This window comes from Pleurodeles waltl, chromosome 3_1, assembly GCF_031143425.1.
Source record: "Pleurodeles waltl isolate 20211129_DDA chromosome 3_1, aPleWal1.hap1.20221129, whole genome shotgun sequence".
Classification (NCBI taxonomy): domain Eukaryota; kingdom Metazoa; phylum Chordata; class Amphibia; order Caudata; family Salamandridae; genus Pleurodeles; species Pleurodeles waltl.
Genome location: NC_090440.1, coordinates 2,001,288,438 through 2,001,303,897, shown reverse-complemented (window position 1 = coordinate 2,001,303,897; position 15,460 = coordinate 2,001,288,438). Strand labels below are relative to the sequence as shown.

The 15,460-nt window shown below is 48.1% G+C and overlaps 1 protein-coding gene across 5 annotated transcripts in view; it reads right to left on the bottom strand.

Moving 5' to 3' along the window:
* Positions 1 to 15,460, bottom strand: part of BRIP1 (BRCA1 interacting DNA helicase 1) — a 967,251-nt gene that overhangs the window by 413,644 nt on the left and 538,147 nt on the right. For all 5 annotated transcript variants that reach the window (XR_011201660.1, XM_069226443.1, XM_069226446.1 and 2 more), the window contains one exon: positions 14,290 to 14,489. Coding sequence is in view for 4 of the 5 variants with exons in the window: in XM_069226443.1 (XP_069082544.1) it covers positions 14,290 to 14,489 (200 nt within the window). In the remaining variant the exon portion in view is untranslated. The remainder of the gene's footprint in view (positions 1 to 14,289; positions 14,490 to 15,460) is intronic.

The window sequence follows — 15,460 nt, the reverse complement described above, 5'->3', positions numbered from 1 at the left end:
TCCGGCGACTCCAAGACCGTGAGTGACCAAAGTTGTCCCCCCTGAGCCCCCACAGCGACGCCTGCAGAGGGAATCCCGAGGCTCCCCCTGACCGCGACTGCCTGACTCTAAAATCCCGACGGCTGGAAAAGACCCTGCACCCGCAGCCCCCAGCACCTGAAGGATCGGAACTTCAGTGCAGGAGTGACCCCCAGGAGGCCCTCTCCCTTGCCCAGGTGGTGGCTACCCCGAGGAGCCCCCCCCTTGCCTGCCTGCACCGCTGAAGAGACCCCTTGGTCTCCCATTGAAATCCATTGGAAACCCGACGTGTGTTTGCACACTGCACCAGGCCGCCCCAGTGCCGCTGAGGGTGTACTTTTTGTGTGAGCTTGTGTCCCCCCGATGCCCTACAAAACCCCCCTGGTCTGCCCTCCGAAGACACGGGTACTTACCTGCTGGCAGACTGGAACCGGGGCACCCCCTTCTCTCCATTGAAGCCTATGCGTTTTGGGCACCACTTTGAACTCTGCACCTGACTGGCCCTGAGCTGCTGGTGTGGTAACTTTGGGGTTGCTCTGAACCCCCAACGGTGGGCTACCTTGGACCCCAATTTGAACCCCGTAGGTGGTTTACTTACCTGCAAGAACTAACATTACTTTACCTCCCCTAGGAACTGTGAAAATTGCACTGTGTCCACTTTTAAAACAGCTGAATGTGTTTTATGTAAAAAGTATGTATGCTATTGTGATTCTTCAAAGTTCCTAAAGTACTTACCTGCAATACCTTTCAAATGAGATATTACATGTAAAATTTGAACCTGTGGTTCTTAAAATAAACTAAGAAAATATATTTTTCTATACAAAAACCTATTGGCCTGGAATTGTCTTTGAGTGTGTGTTCCTCATTTATTGCCTGTGTGTATGTACAACAAATGCTTAACACTACTCCTTTGATAAGCCTACTGCTCGACCACACTACCACAAAATAGAGCATTAGTATTATCTCTTTTTGCCACTATCTTACCTCTAAGGGGAACCCTTGGACTCTGTACATACTATTCCTTACTTTGAAATAGTGCATACAGAGCCAACTTCCTACACCAACTTACTCCGCATTCCCAAGGGATCAGGCCTGGGGTGCCCTTCCTATTGCATAAGTCCATTATTGACCAAGAGGGTAGGTTTGTGATGAACTGGCCGGCTGGATGGCAAGGATGTGGCTTTGTTCAATATGTATGCTCCCAACACTGATCAGGCCCCCTTTTAGGGCAGCATGACAACTCTACTCCCATCCATGCTCATTTACACCCCTAGAGTGGGTGGCAATTTTAATTTCATGGTGGATGTCAACTTGGACAGGTCATTGTCCTCCTGTGCATGGTGCCTGCGAAAAAACTTGCAGATGCTTTTCGCAACTGGACACAGCACTGGGGACTGGTGGACTCTTGGACGGTAAGGAACCCAAACAGAACCTGGCGGTGCGACTGGATAGGCTGTTTGGCTGTCCTAGGGCATGCGAGAAGGTGAAAGACGCTGAGTGTCTGGTACAAACATACTCTGCTCATTGCCCCCTCTAGGGTACCTTCCAATGGTCTCCTTGTAAGTTCTGTACCCTGTCTTGGAGGTTGGACCCGCTCCCCGGTTGCTGGGCTGGAGTTTTGGCCAAAAGCAGGTGTCAATGTTATGGGGGATTTATTCACAGGGGATGAGTGGAACACTTTTGAAGATCTCAGAGAACCATACTATATCCTGACAGGGCACTTCCTATTACAAAGGGCTTTAATGGGTCAGACCTGTAACTGGTGGAAGATTGGCTCCTTGGAGCCCCCGGAACACGAATCCCTCGAATACCCGTTTCTCATCTCAGGAAGGACCAAGGCAATTACACTATTGTATTGCGCATTGTTATAGGGTGCACAGATGCTCTCTCACCACTAGGGTGCAGATGGGAAACAGATTTCGGCCCAGTGTGCTCTCTGACTCCTCTTGGAAGTCGATACTGACATCTTCCCCCAAGGTATCTCAGAATACTAGGTTTAAAATGATCCAATTTTTGTTTTACCACCACTGGACGTACCTCACACTACGACGATTAAATGCTACGTTCCCCTGGGTGTCGGCGGACTGCCCAAGTTGTTGTGCTCCGTAGGACAGATTTTTCCATATGATATGGTCCCGTCCGATCCTGACCACTTACTGGGTTTCCGTAATACAGGTGCTACAGAGGGCTACTGATAAACAATTTGACTGTTGCCCGCAGTTCTGCTTGTGGGCCTCCGCATGTGCAGCGCAACCCAGAAGGCAACTTTGGGTTTTGTGGAATTAGCTCCAATACTGCCAGGAGGCAACTGACAGTGAGCTGGAAGTCCGCCTCTGGCCCCGACCTGGCCTGCTGGGGTAAAGAACTGAGTAAGTGGACAGAGTGCGAGAGGGAAGCACTGCGAATAGAGTAGGCTAGAGCAGTGGTTCCCAACCTGTGGTCCAGGGACCCCTGGGGGTCCGCGAAGCCTCCTCAGGGGGTCCCCCACTGCTCAGAAAATTAAATAATATTAACAGATTAGGTCCCTAGCTTTCAGTAATGACTCAGTAGGGGGGTCCCCGGATTCCAATAATGATTCAGTGGGGGTCCACAGAAGTCAAAAGGTTGGGAACCACTGGGCTAGAGGGTTGCAGAGAGTTCCCTTATTATGTGCATGGAATGCAATACTGGCTGCTTGCCAGCCAGGGAGGATCATAGGGCCAGTCTGCATTTGAAATGTATGAGACACGCTTTTGTATGAGATAAATGGAGGAGGGGGGCGGTGGTGGCTGCGTGCCGAAAGCCTGGGGGGGGGGGGCACTGCTGATCCCTGTCCCCAGACTATATTGGTGGATCCTTGTTTGGCACTGGATATATGATTGCTGTTGCTCGCTCTCGGATACTAGCTGTGACAGGGTACATGTGTTCTACTATTGTCATATTAGCACCCACATGCCTGTTTTTTTAAATGTTTTTCTCGGTTTCTTTGTGTGTTCTTGCTCTTTCTGCAGGATTTCCTTGATGTTGATTTGCATATTAAAAATGCAATAAACAATTTTTATTTTTTATTTTTATCTATCAAGGAGATTTGAAGTCTTGCTAGGGTGCTTGGATATGTGGCCAAGTTTCCTGTGAATGCTCCCGAGTTCATTACTATCAAAGTGGAGACGAAGAGGACTGTAATTTTACAGATCAGGAAGGCTCTTGATTTCATTCAAGTGGTTATGGACGGCCTCTGTATCGTTATTGGCTGAGAATGTGTAGAGTATATTCCTAACACTTATGAAGAGATTTACAAACAAATCTGCAATATGTGTGAAAGTGTTAAGGGCTTGGAGCAGCCTTGCCGATGGTGAGTGGGAGTAGGGTTTCGATGTAGAAGATTCGGGGGTCGTGATGGCCAGCAGTGGTGGTTAGAGAGTGTTCCAAGACAAACTTTCTAACACAACTTGCTTAAAGGCTTGTAATTCGGTGTGCAAAAGGTCACATCAGAATGAGAACGCTCTCTTTTCTTGCAATGGTGAGAGGTTGGCAGAAAATGCCTGTTTTTTCTTATGCTTCATGTGTTATTGACATGAGAAGAGACTTCAGTAGCAAGAACAAGTGTAACTCTGGTAATTCAAGGAGTTTTGGTTCTCCTTTTAAAAGATGCTACCATCAGTATGACGTCACTCCCACACGTGTCCCAAAAAGTCTGGGAAGATTGGGAATAAAAATGAGCAAACCTCATCAGCTCCAGAAACTGTCTGTGGACAGGTGGAAAAAAGGAACTGACCCCTGCAGTGCTGCCTCATGTCACGTGCATCTGATTGAGTCTGCCAAATAGGAAGGGGTTCGCTTAAGTACTCTGCAGGAAAATGTATCCTTTAGTATTGTTAGTTTTTAAAGCCTAAATGAGTTAACTGAAGTAAGCATAGGTTATTTTGTTCAACCTGACTGCCTTTCTGAACTAGTAGCTCTGCCTCCAGGAAACACAATTACTGGATTCTGAACACATATAGAGACATCATTAATCTCTCACTCTGGCACTGGACACTTTCTACATTTATATGCTTTCTCAGAGTAGCAAACAATAAGCACCTGGCAGCCGAGTAAAGATGACATCTTTCTCTTTATACATTTTCCAGGACCACATGTTCAACTGAGTATCCACTCTGACATTGATGTAAGGACAGTACCGATCCCCTTTTTGCAACTCTGCAGAACCAGGCAATCGCTTGGTATCTGCTAGATTTTCACACTGAGGGGAGTGCCATATCTCGACTAAATAACTGTCTGCCCACATTTTTCGTAACTTTCTGTTCTTTCTTGGTTTTTAGATAAAGCACAAATATTTGTGGAATTACTCAGAACTTCCTGTCTCTTCCACGTAGTGTCATAAAGTTGGGTTGATATGCAGCATGGTAGGATTTTTTTTTTTTTTTAAAGCGGGTGACTATGCTGTTTGATTACAATGAAATTCAAAATTAGATTTAGAGATACGCTTTGCAAGAGTGCTGATGGTTATCTTGTCACTCTGAAACCTGATGAGGGGTTGTCTTTAGCAGAGAATGCCTAAAAAGGAGATATGCCAAAAACGTTAGAGATTGGATGGAGGGCAAAATGGGAGGTTCTCACCAGCTAGTCATAAAAATAAGGGTAACTATATGTGCTCCCCAAAACCTTCGGGAAGCAGTCTGTGCTGTCATCAAATTTGGTGCCAATCTCCAGCCATGCAACAGAATTTTGCAATGGAACCACCTGCCACACACAGCACATCCGAGACACCTTCAGTTAGGATACCCTGGACACTTGTGTCCTTCGGCTTCAGGGACCACAGACACCCTGCTGACTGTAGGACTATAAGCATCTGAACCAAAGATAACATACTGAACATGTGCTTGGCCACAAAAAGATTGGACATACAGAAGGGAACATAGGCCTTTTCTCCATCATCAAGAGGCAAGAGTCAAAGTTGTGAGGAATATCAGCAGATAGAACAAAATCAAAAACGTCCACTGAGCAAGGAATTTTGCACCTGTTTGACAATCTGCTGACACCGGATGGAGGTAGAGTGGAGAGTTTGGATGGACGGTTGAAGGAAGTTGAAATCAGCCAGTTTCCACAGCCTTGGCCGAAATGTGAGGAACAACTGCCTTACACTGGTTGTTGACATCATCTATTCAGCAATCAAAGAAATGCGAGTTCCTGAGCAAGTGAATATGACTGTATGCTCCTGGCTGCTGTATCCACATAGTCACAGTTGATGCTAAGCATACACAGTTAGAGTCTGCCGCTGACCATTAAACACCAACCACTCAAGGAAAATGGGTACAAGTCTTTGGACTTCTCCAGGTCATTCATGGGGTCATTATGACCCTGGCAGTCACTAGACTGCCAGAGTCACGGTGGCAGTCGGACCGCCACGGTCAAGGCGGTCCGACCGCCACATTATGACTGCGGTGGCGCCGCCACAGTCCACCTGCCGCCACCGCTAGGCTGGCGCCAGCCTGCAGTCCAGTGGTCATAATCCGCCATGGAAATGCTGGTGGAATGGGGGACTCGAGGGGCCCCTGAATTGCCCATGCAGTGACTGTGACTGGGGGTGAATGTTTAATTTGTTACTCATTCCATCCATCATCTGTTCTTTTTGCATTTGTCACAAGTGTTTGGGCATGGGTGAACGAGTAGTTGGTTAGGAAGTAGCCCCTTTGGACAACCTGGAGAACCCAGCAGTCTAGTTATCGACCTCCAGTGGTGCAAGTGATGGCATATCCTGCCTGCACTGGTTTCCCATGATGGTTGGGGGGCAAACTAAAGAGGTTTGGAGGCTGCGGCATGCTTTGGGGGGGGAGCTCTGGCTGCCCAACCCATGGACTCTAGGGGTAGAGCACCCTTACCCGTGCAGAGGCTGGGGAACTTGCGTGCCGTGGTGGCTGGGGGAGTTTAAGACAGACTGGAATCCCCTTCTATTGCCACAAATGGAGAGAAAGGAGGACTGGGTTTGGCGGGGGCCATGGAAAGGCTCAAGGATGAGGACATAGCTCTGTTATCCTTAAAGTGCTCCAGATCTGAGTCTGCCTTGTCTCTGAAGAGACGGAAGCCATCAAAGGGCATGTCCATAAGCAAGGTTTGGACATGCCATGAAAAGCCTGTTGTTCTCAGCCAGGCGTGGCGCTGGTAGGCCACTGACAAAAACGGCTCAGCCTAGCAAGTCAGTTGTGCACAGACCCCACCCGATTGTGAACTTAACTGGATCTCTCCCATCTGCCGTAGCTTAGGAGAGTATGGCCCAGGCCTTTTTTGGGACCATGGGCAGCACCTGCGCAACCGCATCCCACAGTGCATGAGAGTAATGGCTCAAATGGCACACAGTAATCACGGACAGGGCTGGTGGAAGAAAAAAAATTCTTGCCTAAGGTGTTCAGCCTCTTGGACTCTCTATCTGGTGGGGTGGTAGGGAATGCGCCAGGGTTAACACAGGAAGTGGAGGCTTGGACCACCAAGCTCTCTGGGGTAGGGTGCTGCGTGAGGAAACTAGAGTCCTCTGGGGTGGTTCGATGGCAGCAGGCAAATGTCATGCTCCCAGGAAACCTTGTTCAGGGCCTGGACCAGGACCCGAGCAGGGCGTCCCAAATGGTTTCATTAAATGGGAGAAGCGGTTCTGAGAGGGGTAAGTCCCAGCTGAAACACCTATGTAAAGAAGTTTGCCTTGACTGCCACTGAGGGCAGGCTAAGGACCAGGACCTTGGCCGCCCTTCTTACCACCATAGCAAAAGAAGCTCCCTCTTCCGTAGCCACAATAGGAGAAGAGATGATGTCAGTGTCTGGCGAGTTGTACAGTCCACTAGCGTCCACCAATTTGACCCTGCAGTCAATGTTGAGGTCTAGGGGCTGGTATTCCTCAGGGTTCAGTGGCCACTCACAATCTTCACCACTTCTTAGCCCATAGGAGTAGGACTCAGGCTTGGGTATGGAGGGCAAGGCTCCAGTCGGCGCCGGAGTCGGTCTACGCCCCTCCTACTTTGTGTTGGAGTTAGGGATGAGAATGGAAACGGTGCTGGGAGTGTCGACATCAGGACTGGCATGGGGGAAGGTCGAGGTGGTAGGAGAGGCACTGGTCTGGATTCAACTATGGATCCGAGAGGCCCGACTGGCACCAAGGTTGTACCCGCCAGCAGGGAACCAGTAGGGGCCCTTCCCAATCCTGTGGGGCCCAAAGGCACGCCAGCGGAAACGGGCCATCCAAATATGAGGAGAATGGCCTCATAAAATTCACAGAGTTGGATGGGGCTAACTCCAGCTCCCGGAAGCTCTGGGAGGCGTGGACTTGGCCCAGACACAGACTCAACCACAGAGCCAGGCCTTGAATAACCACGCTCCTTTGTTGGATGACTTTGATGGACGGAGTGAAGTTAAAGGCCTCCTCAACTTCTTACTATTGTTCCTCATGTGGGTCTTACCCGAAAGCCCAGACGACTTTGACTGCAATGAAGAATGATGGATTTGTGACTGATCCTGGGACGTTCCTCTCGACCGAAATCAAATCAAGGCCTTGGGGTGCATGCTGCTGCCATCGACAGGTTTTCGTGTCGTGCTATCGCTCAGGGCACCAGAGACTGCCAAGATGTGGGTCCGTCACCAACATGTCGGTGACAGGCACCGCAGAGCTTGAAGCTAGCTTTCTTAGTGGACATCGCTGCCACACCAGGAGAAAGACCTAAAAAAACTTTTACAAAAAGTCGAAAAAGGTCAGTCAAAAAATTACTGGGGTTGGCTCTTTTGGGATCTGCGCTGACAGAAAAAAAAGAAATGACGTCAGCGCACAGGGGTAGCGTCTATATAGGCACTCGGCATGTCACTTCCGGTGCCAACGATTTCACACGAGGCTTAATAATGCCACCACTGGCATGCAGGGCTACTGTTCACAAAAAGTTTCCCGATTCAGTCCGATGCTTGGGGATAATTCTAAGATAAGGATACTGCAGCCAGAAGCCTGTATCAGAGTGTGCCATTATTGTTTTTAAAAGTATATATGTCGCGAAGAACATTCACATACAATGGTGGAAAGGACACTGTGTTACATGCAGGCATTAATAGCACTGCCAGTATAGTTTAGAAGGGGCAGCAATGTCTTGTGCATGCAATATATTTCCCATTTGTGCATTGTGCATGATCTAAAGCCAGCATGACATCGGGAACACAAAATTATTTATGGCAGTTCTGTGAAGGTGTGCTTTGACAATTAAACTTCAGATGAGGAACAAGCTGGGCTGACGTCCGGTTCTATCTTTACACTTACTTCCACGCCTTAGTATTGGTGCCTAATCCCTTTGGCTTGTGATTCAGGGAAGTGGGTATTACTGCACATACACTAACAAAGAATTGTACAATGCGGTAAATAGTGGGCTGTGGCGATTAAGGATCACAAATCTTCCAGAAAACATGAGGTATCTTATCAGGAATGAGAGTGCCTACATACTTCAAGGCCCACTGATCTAGCTGAACTTTTATTAGAGAAATACACTGCCAGAAGATCTTCTACATTAGTATGGTTGTTGGACATTGAGGCTGTTTCTTGCATTGCAAGATTTTATGCTTTAGGGATAAGAACATTGGTATCATGGCCTGAATATCCGGGACTCACCGTTCAGGAGGATACGCCCATAATTGCACCGTATCCATAACAGTTCAGATGAAAGGAAGAGTCTGAGAGGGAGTCAGGTGTGACTTCAGCATGTTGATAGTGAACCCCAGCAAGTACAGGAGATTTGCCGTAGTCAGGAGGTGGGAAACGACTTCCTGGGGCGAGCCAGCCTTCAACAGCCAATCGTCAAGGCAGGGGAAGACTAGAATCCCTGACATCTTGGTGAACATCCAAGGGGCACTGGTAAGGTCAAAGGGGAGCACAGGGAAACTGATACTGCTCCTGGCCCAACGTGAACTGCAGATAACATCTGTGGGCAGGCAGGATGGGAATGTGAAAATAGGCGTCCTGGAAATTCAACAATACCATCTAGTCTCCAGGGATGAGGGCAAATAATACCTGAGCCAGGATGAGCATCGTGAATTTTTCTTTCTCAAGAAGTAATTTAAAGGGCACAGGTCTAGGATAGGACAGAGGCCTCCATCCTTCTTTGGCACCAGAAAATAGCAGGAATAGCAAGCACAACCTACTCCTCATGCTGGCACCTTCTCTATGGCATCTTTGGGTAGAAGGGACAGTACTCCCTTCCACAAGAGCGCAAGGTGGTCCTCCATCGGCCAAACGGGGGATGTGGAAGTGGTGTTGGGGGTCTGATGGCAGGGGAGGGCATAACCTCGTGGGAAATTCTGAAGCACCAATTTGTCTGTAGTGATCTCCTGCTACTGGGGTAGATGGGGCAGGATTCTGCCACCAACCGGATGCCTATGCTGGATCAAAGGCACATTAAGGAAGTTTTGACTGTGCGGCTACAGAGGGAGAGTGGACTGGGTGGACCACTGGTTTGGACCCCACAAGACTTGAGAGAGATGCGTCTGCGGCCATGAAAGGCCTGTGCCTGCTGGCCGTGGTCACTAAGGGGGACAGGGACCCAGCTGATAACCCCTACCATAGCCACAGAAGTGGCGGAAGGTGGGATGTGGCTGTGGTGGGGTCACAGTGAGCCTCAATGACCTAGCAGTGGCCTTACTGTCCTTGAATCCCTCCAAGTATAAATCTGCCTTGTCGTCAAAGGGGCAAATCCCATGGTAGGGCATGTCTGTAAGGGATGTCTAGACATCCCCGACAGGCCAGTATTCCTCAACCAGGTGTTATATCAGAGCGCCGCTGTAGAAGAAATAGCTCTGCCCAGTGAGTGAGTCGTATCCAACCCGCTTCTCATCATGAACTTCGCTGCATCTCTTCCATCAGCAATACATGGGCAGCAAACGTATCCCACACAGTATGGCCCAATAAGCATGTGAGTTCACAAACTGCGGTGCCAGGCTAGTGGAAGAGAAAATCCCTCTTACCAAAGTTATCCAGACTCTTGGATTCCCTATTTGGTGGTGGGGTAGGGAACACACCAGGATTGATCTGTAGGTTGATGCCTGGCCCACCAGGCTCTCAGGGGTGGGGTGCTGGAAGAGGAAGGGTGGGTCGCAAGGAGTGGGGTTATGGTGGCGAGAAGTAGTCCTATGCAGAGGAGTGCCTGTGCAGGGCTTGGCCCAGGCCTCGATCAGGACCTCAGTGAAGGCTTTGTTAAAGGGTTCAAAAGGAGATACACCGGGCTGAAGCACCGGGGCAGCAATAAGTCCAGGACCTCAGCTGCCCTCCAGACCACCATCATAAAAGAAACCCCTTCCCCCGTAGCCACAGTGGAAGGAGAGACAAGTTCAGTGTCTGGTGAGGTGTCTGGGCCACTGGCATCAGCCAGGTCCTCGTGCCAGTTGTCATCAGCCATGGACCCTGCTAGGGGGTCAGAGTAGCCATAGGCATCTTCAGTTCCCCTCCACTCATGTTCCTCAGTGGACCCTTCAGGGAAATAGGACTCCATCTCTAATTCAGGCCATGTGGGTCTGGCCGGCACCAGAACCGATGATGTGTGATGCCAGTCTGGCTCCGTATCAGAGTCAGGAAACACAATGGGTTTGGCGGTGCTGAGAATGGTGTCAATGGAACAACCCCCAGAAGAGGTTGCAAAGACGCAGCCGGGGCCGATCTGGATCCACCTGTGGATCCTGAGGGGTTGACTGGCCCTGAAGGTGGACTCACCGAGAAGCCCCAGTCAAAGACCCTGCAGGACCCATGGGTTCACCAGAGGGGATCGGCTGTCCAAATAAGAGGCTCATGGCCTCATAAAATTCTCAAAGTTGGACATGGGTCGCTCAGGGTTTCTCAGAGTGGCACAGAGCAGACCCAGTCTCTGACACACAGGAACAACCTGAGAGCAGCGATCAGGTTTGTGGCATTGTTCTCTTGCACCGTCCGAGGAATGGGGACAACGCAGAGAAGTCGAAGAGCGTTTCTACTTCTTGGACGTCTTCTTATGGGACTTGCCTGAAGAGGTTCAGGAGTGCGATAGGTACCAATGCTAGCGACTCCCGGAGTGTTCCCAACCTCCCACGTGAACGGGACCTGGAGCGGAGTGGAGTCACCTGGCGAAGGGAGAAGAGCTTCAGGGCCTGCTTGTGGATGGCCTGCACTCTGCACCTGATGCAGAGTCCTGGTCCCGCTCAAGGCAACACAGACACATCAAGTGGGGCTCTGCCATCAACATCTGTTGATGACAGGCTCCACAAGGCTTGAAGCCAGTGGGTTTCTTTGGGGGCATCCTCGAACAAAAAGAAAAAAGACGCACTAATCATGAACAAAATGGCAAAAAAAATCCAGTCGTAAAGTGACTCATGAAAGCTTGTCGGGATCCACAAGATGATGGGGGGGGGGAAGAAGAAACTGAGGTCAGGGTGTGAGGGAGGTGCCTATATAGGAACCGCACACATCATTCCGGCACAGACGAGGCCAACAATGCCACACAGAGCTGGTTGATGTCACCTATCGGTGCACAAGGGGATTGCTAAAAAATGTCCAAATCTAGTCTAATGCCTGGGAATATTCTAAAGTAAGGAATCTGCAGCAAGAAGTCGCTATCAGATAGTTATTTCCTAATTTCTAGAGGAGTTCTCGTTGGTTAATAAGCTTATTGTAATCCTGATGGTTATTACATCAAAACCTAATGGCGTTTCAGCTCAGGAGAAAGACTGTTTCAAACTGCAATAGAGAGTGGAAATACAGAGCGTCAGCAGGTATATCACAGCCAATACTTCAAGTTAAAACATCAATGTTTAAACTATAATTAAATTAAAGCACTCCTAGCTTTTTAGATATCAAAGCTCCAGCAGAATAGTTCAAGTCCAATTGTGCAACGAGGCAAGTGATGATATTCTTTGTCTCTGTTTCTCTCTCTTGTCCCATTCCTTTTTCCCTAGGCCTACTGTGTGACCCCACAATAGTATTGTGGAGTTGACTGTGGGTTTGGGGAAGAGTGGAAAATATCCTCCCTTCTGTCAGAACCAGATTTCCAATTTAATGCTTCCTGACGGGAAACATCTTGTGGGCCTAGATGATATTGGAGGGAGCCTCTTGCCTCTACCCAGTAACAGCACCTGCTCCATTATGTCCTAACAGCAACAAGACATCTATGCACTCCTTCAGTACAGTGAACACACAAAATCCTAACTGTTGAGGAGCCATACCATCATGTGCAATTACACTGGGTCATGACTCTCTTTTTTGTTAGTAGCACAGGATGGGAACTGAATTTGAAGGTTTTCCCGATTACAATGAAATGAAATGAAATGTATATTTATTTATAGCGTGGCTTATCACCCGTGAGGGTCTCAAGGTGCTATCTATGGGCACAGGGGGATTTACCCACAATCACAGGACGTTGCGCCGAGGCTCGAACCCAGACCTCCAGCTACTGAGGTGGTCGCTCTGACCGTTGCGCTACATCCTCTCCTCTACTACAAGAGCCTGGAGATGTGTTAACCAAAAGTGATGTCTACTACAACAGTTACCCTGTACTTCTCGCTCTTTGTGTTGGACAGCAACCTGACTATCTAGAGTATGATAGGAAAGAAATTAACAAATATTCCCTGTTAACTGTGCCTGTTTGTGAAATAATGTCATTTTCTAATATTGTTTGTTGTAGAGTGGGGGTGACGGCAACTTGTGAAAATTTTTTATGAAGTTGGTGATCATTGCGCTCCATGCTTGTGAAATGAAATTTTGAGTCTGTCAGGAATATTTACTAAACTGCTGCCCAAGCCATACTGATTTTGTATTGATATGACAATCTTGGGTTGAGCTGCCAAGTACAACAATGTATAGGGCTCAATGACCCCATACTTCCTAAAGTACAACTTGGAAGTTTTGAGGTCTACCAAATTCTCACTCTGGAATATTCAATACCGGGCAAAATTGGCTTGCTTATGTTCTATCATATGCACGTCCAGTCACTTCCTCGATAGTTTCTGAGATCGAACAGTTATTCAATGACATAGAATAGCAGGGGTTGGCAACACAGTATGGCTTGGTGATACCTCAGTAATCAAAGATTATCAACAAATGGAGTCATTCCCATAGCAGTAGACAAGTCCAACTGAAAGAACATAGGGGGTGATTCCCGCCGGGGCCAGGGTCGGCGGGAGCACCGCCAACAGGCTGGCGGTCTCCCGCCGGTTTTCCACTGCCCTTCTGAATCCTCCATGCCATGGGGATTCAGACACCCCATACCGCCATCCTGTTCCTGGCGGTTCGCCCGCCAGGAACAGAATGGCGGTATGGGGTGTCGTGGGGCCCCTGGGGGCCCCTGCAGTGCCCATGCCAATGGCATGGGCACTGCAGGGGCCCCCGTAAGCGGGCCCCACTTTGAATTTCACTGTCTGCATTGCAGACAGTGAAATTCGCGACGGGTGCAACTGCACCCGTCGCACCTTCCCACTCCGCCTGCTCCATTCGGAGCCGGCTTCCTCGTGGGAAGGGTGTTTCCCACTGGGCTGGCGGACGGCCTTTTGGCGGTCGCCCGCCAGCCCAGTGGGAAACCCAGAATCACCGCAGCGGTCTTATGACCGCGGAGCGGTGTTCTGGAGGGGGGAACTCTGGCGGGCGGCCTCCGCCGCCCGTCAGAGTTAGAATGACCCCCATAATTTGGAAATTGTTTTACAAAGAAACATTCTCTACACTCCAGGATTTCCCTTTTAATGCCTCAAAGCATTTAGATGCCAATCGCGTCAATAAGACAGCCTCTTCCCACGATTTCCTTGTTACAGTTTTCTGCACTTTTTCTTTTTGACTGAAACAATTGCAGAAAGTAAACAAATCTCAATAAGCTGTGGATGCACGAGGAGTTGTTGGATACAGCGACCCTTCACAGAGGATTCTCATTATAGACACTTCCAAGTTAACTCCCACACTCTTGAAAGCTTTGACCATACATATGGACATTTACGACCCGAGCAGTACAGGGCAAGATTATCAAAGTATGTGAATCTATAACAGATTCCGCTTACAAACAAGTAAGGTCTCTAAACATGAGATGTCTATCAGTGAGACCCTACTGCTCTCAAGCCAAAAATATTTGGGGTGCCTGACGCACAAAACATTATTAGAAAGTCTTCCTTTGTCCAGCAGAAAGGGGATGAATACCTTAAAGTCACAGAACAACACAGCAGATCTATGGTATGACTTATTTTCAATTACTTTGAGTGTGAATGTCAATTAAATTTAAGACAAGATGCATGAGGTACAAAACATCACCCGGTCGCCAATACTTCCACTCTCCTTACTTTGTTAAACTGCAGCACACAGCCAAGAGAGGCAAATGGTCGTCACATCGGATGTTGTATTTCACCATAGTTTCAATTTCCTCTCGTGTGTCTATGAGCTGGGCTTCTGTGACACTGTAGCTTGCTGCCTCCCGAGCGGAGTCTTCAATGTTGTGAGCTTCATCCAAAATAACCACCTGGTCTTTTAAATCAATTTCCATCTGTAATGAAGTTCATCTTAAGTAAGTGCATTTCAAGTTATCTTTTCGCTAAAATTTACACAACTCTTTAAAGCAAAGAAAAACCTACCTTCAACAACGTTTTTACAAAGTGTAGGGATGTATATTTCTTCATGTATCTGTTTAAATTATTGAAATGCAGTCTTTTAACATTAAATCTGCTCTTTTGTCCTGTGCCTGTCCCTTTCGATGACATAACAAGATTTTTTCAACAGGATTACCAATTCCTAAGTAGTCCTACCTGGATCACAAGGGTTGAAGCTGCAAAGTAACAGAGCTCAAACACACACTGTAAAATATATTAATTTTATCAACCATATATTTAAAAATGAACTGATAGCACAGTAAGATACAGTGTTCTCTTCCCTGGAGGTCCGATGTGGACGCGGTCCTCACAAATAGGCATCCTTGGGAAAGCTAAACTGCAGCAGCTTTTTAGGTCAAGCATAAATGTTCGACCTCGTATATACTTTTGGTATACTTCTTATGACTTAAGCGATTTCATTTGTTGGCTGCAGTGCCCTTTAAAAATTCTTGCTCACTAGTGGTCAGTTCTGCCTTTTTCTCCCTCCTTTTTCTGTTTCAGAGCAGTGACCAACTACTGTATTGTTCCACTTTGGTTTCTTTATCTGTTGCTGTGAAAGACTATTTTTGACATTTCTTTGGTGCTCCCTTTTCTCTGTGGGTCTTTTAGGCTGATAGCTGCCTGCGTTTTATTGCAGCATTTCCTCCCATCCCATCTCACTGACATTTGTTTGGGCTTTAATCCAGTGCTGTCCTCATTTACTTCTGGCTTAAACAATAAGCTTATTTTACAAAAGAAACACCCGGTTGTTTAGCTCACTGCTCACAAAAGCCACAATATTCCCTTTCTGGTAGAATGTAGCTAAACCTAGAAGTAATGATGTGAAACTTGCTTAGCCTTGCATTGCATCTGAGTCTCTCTCCAGGGT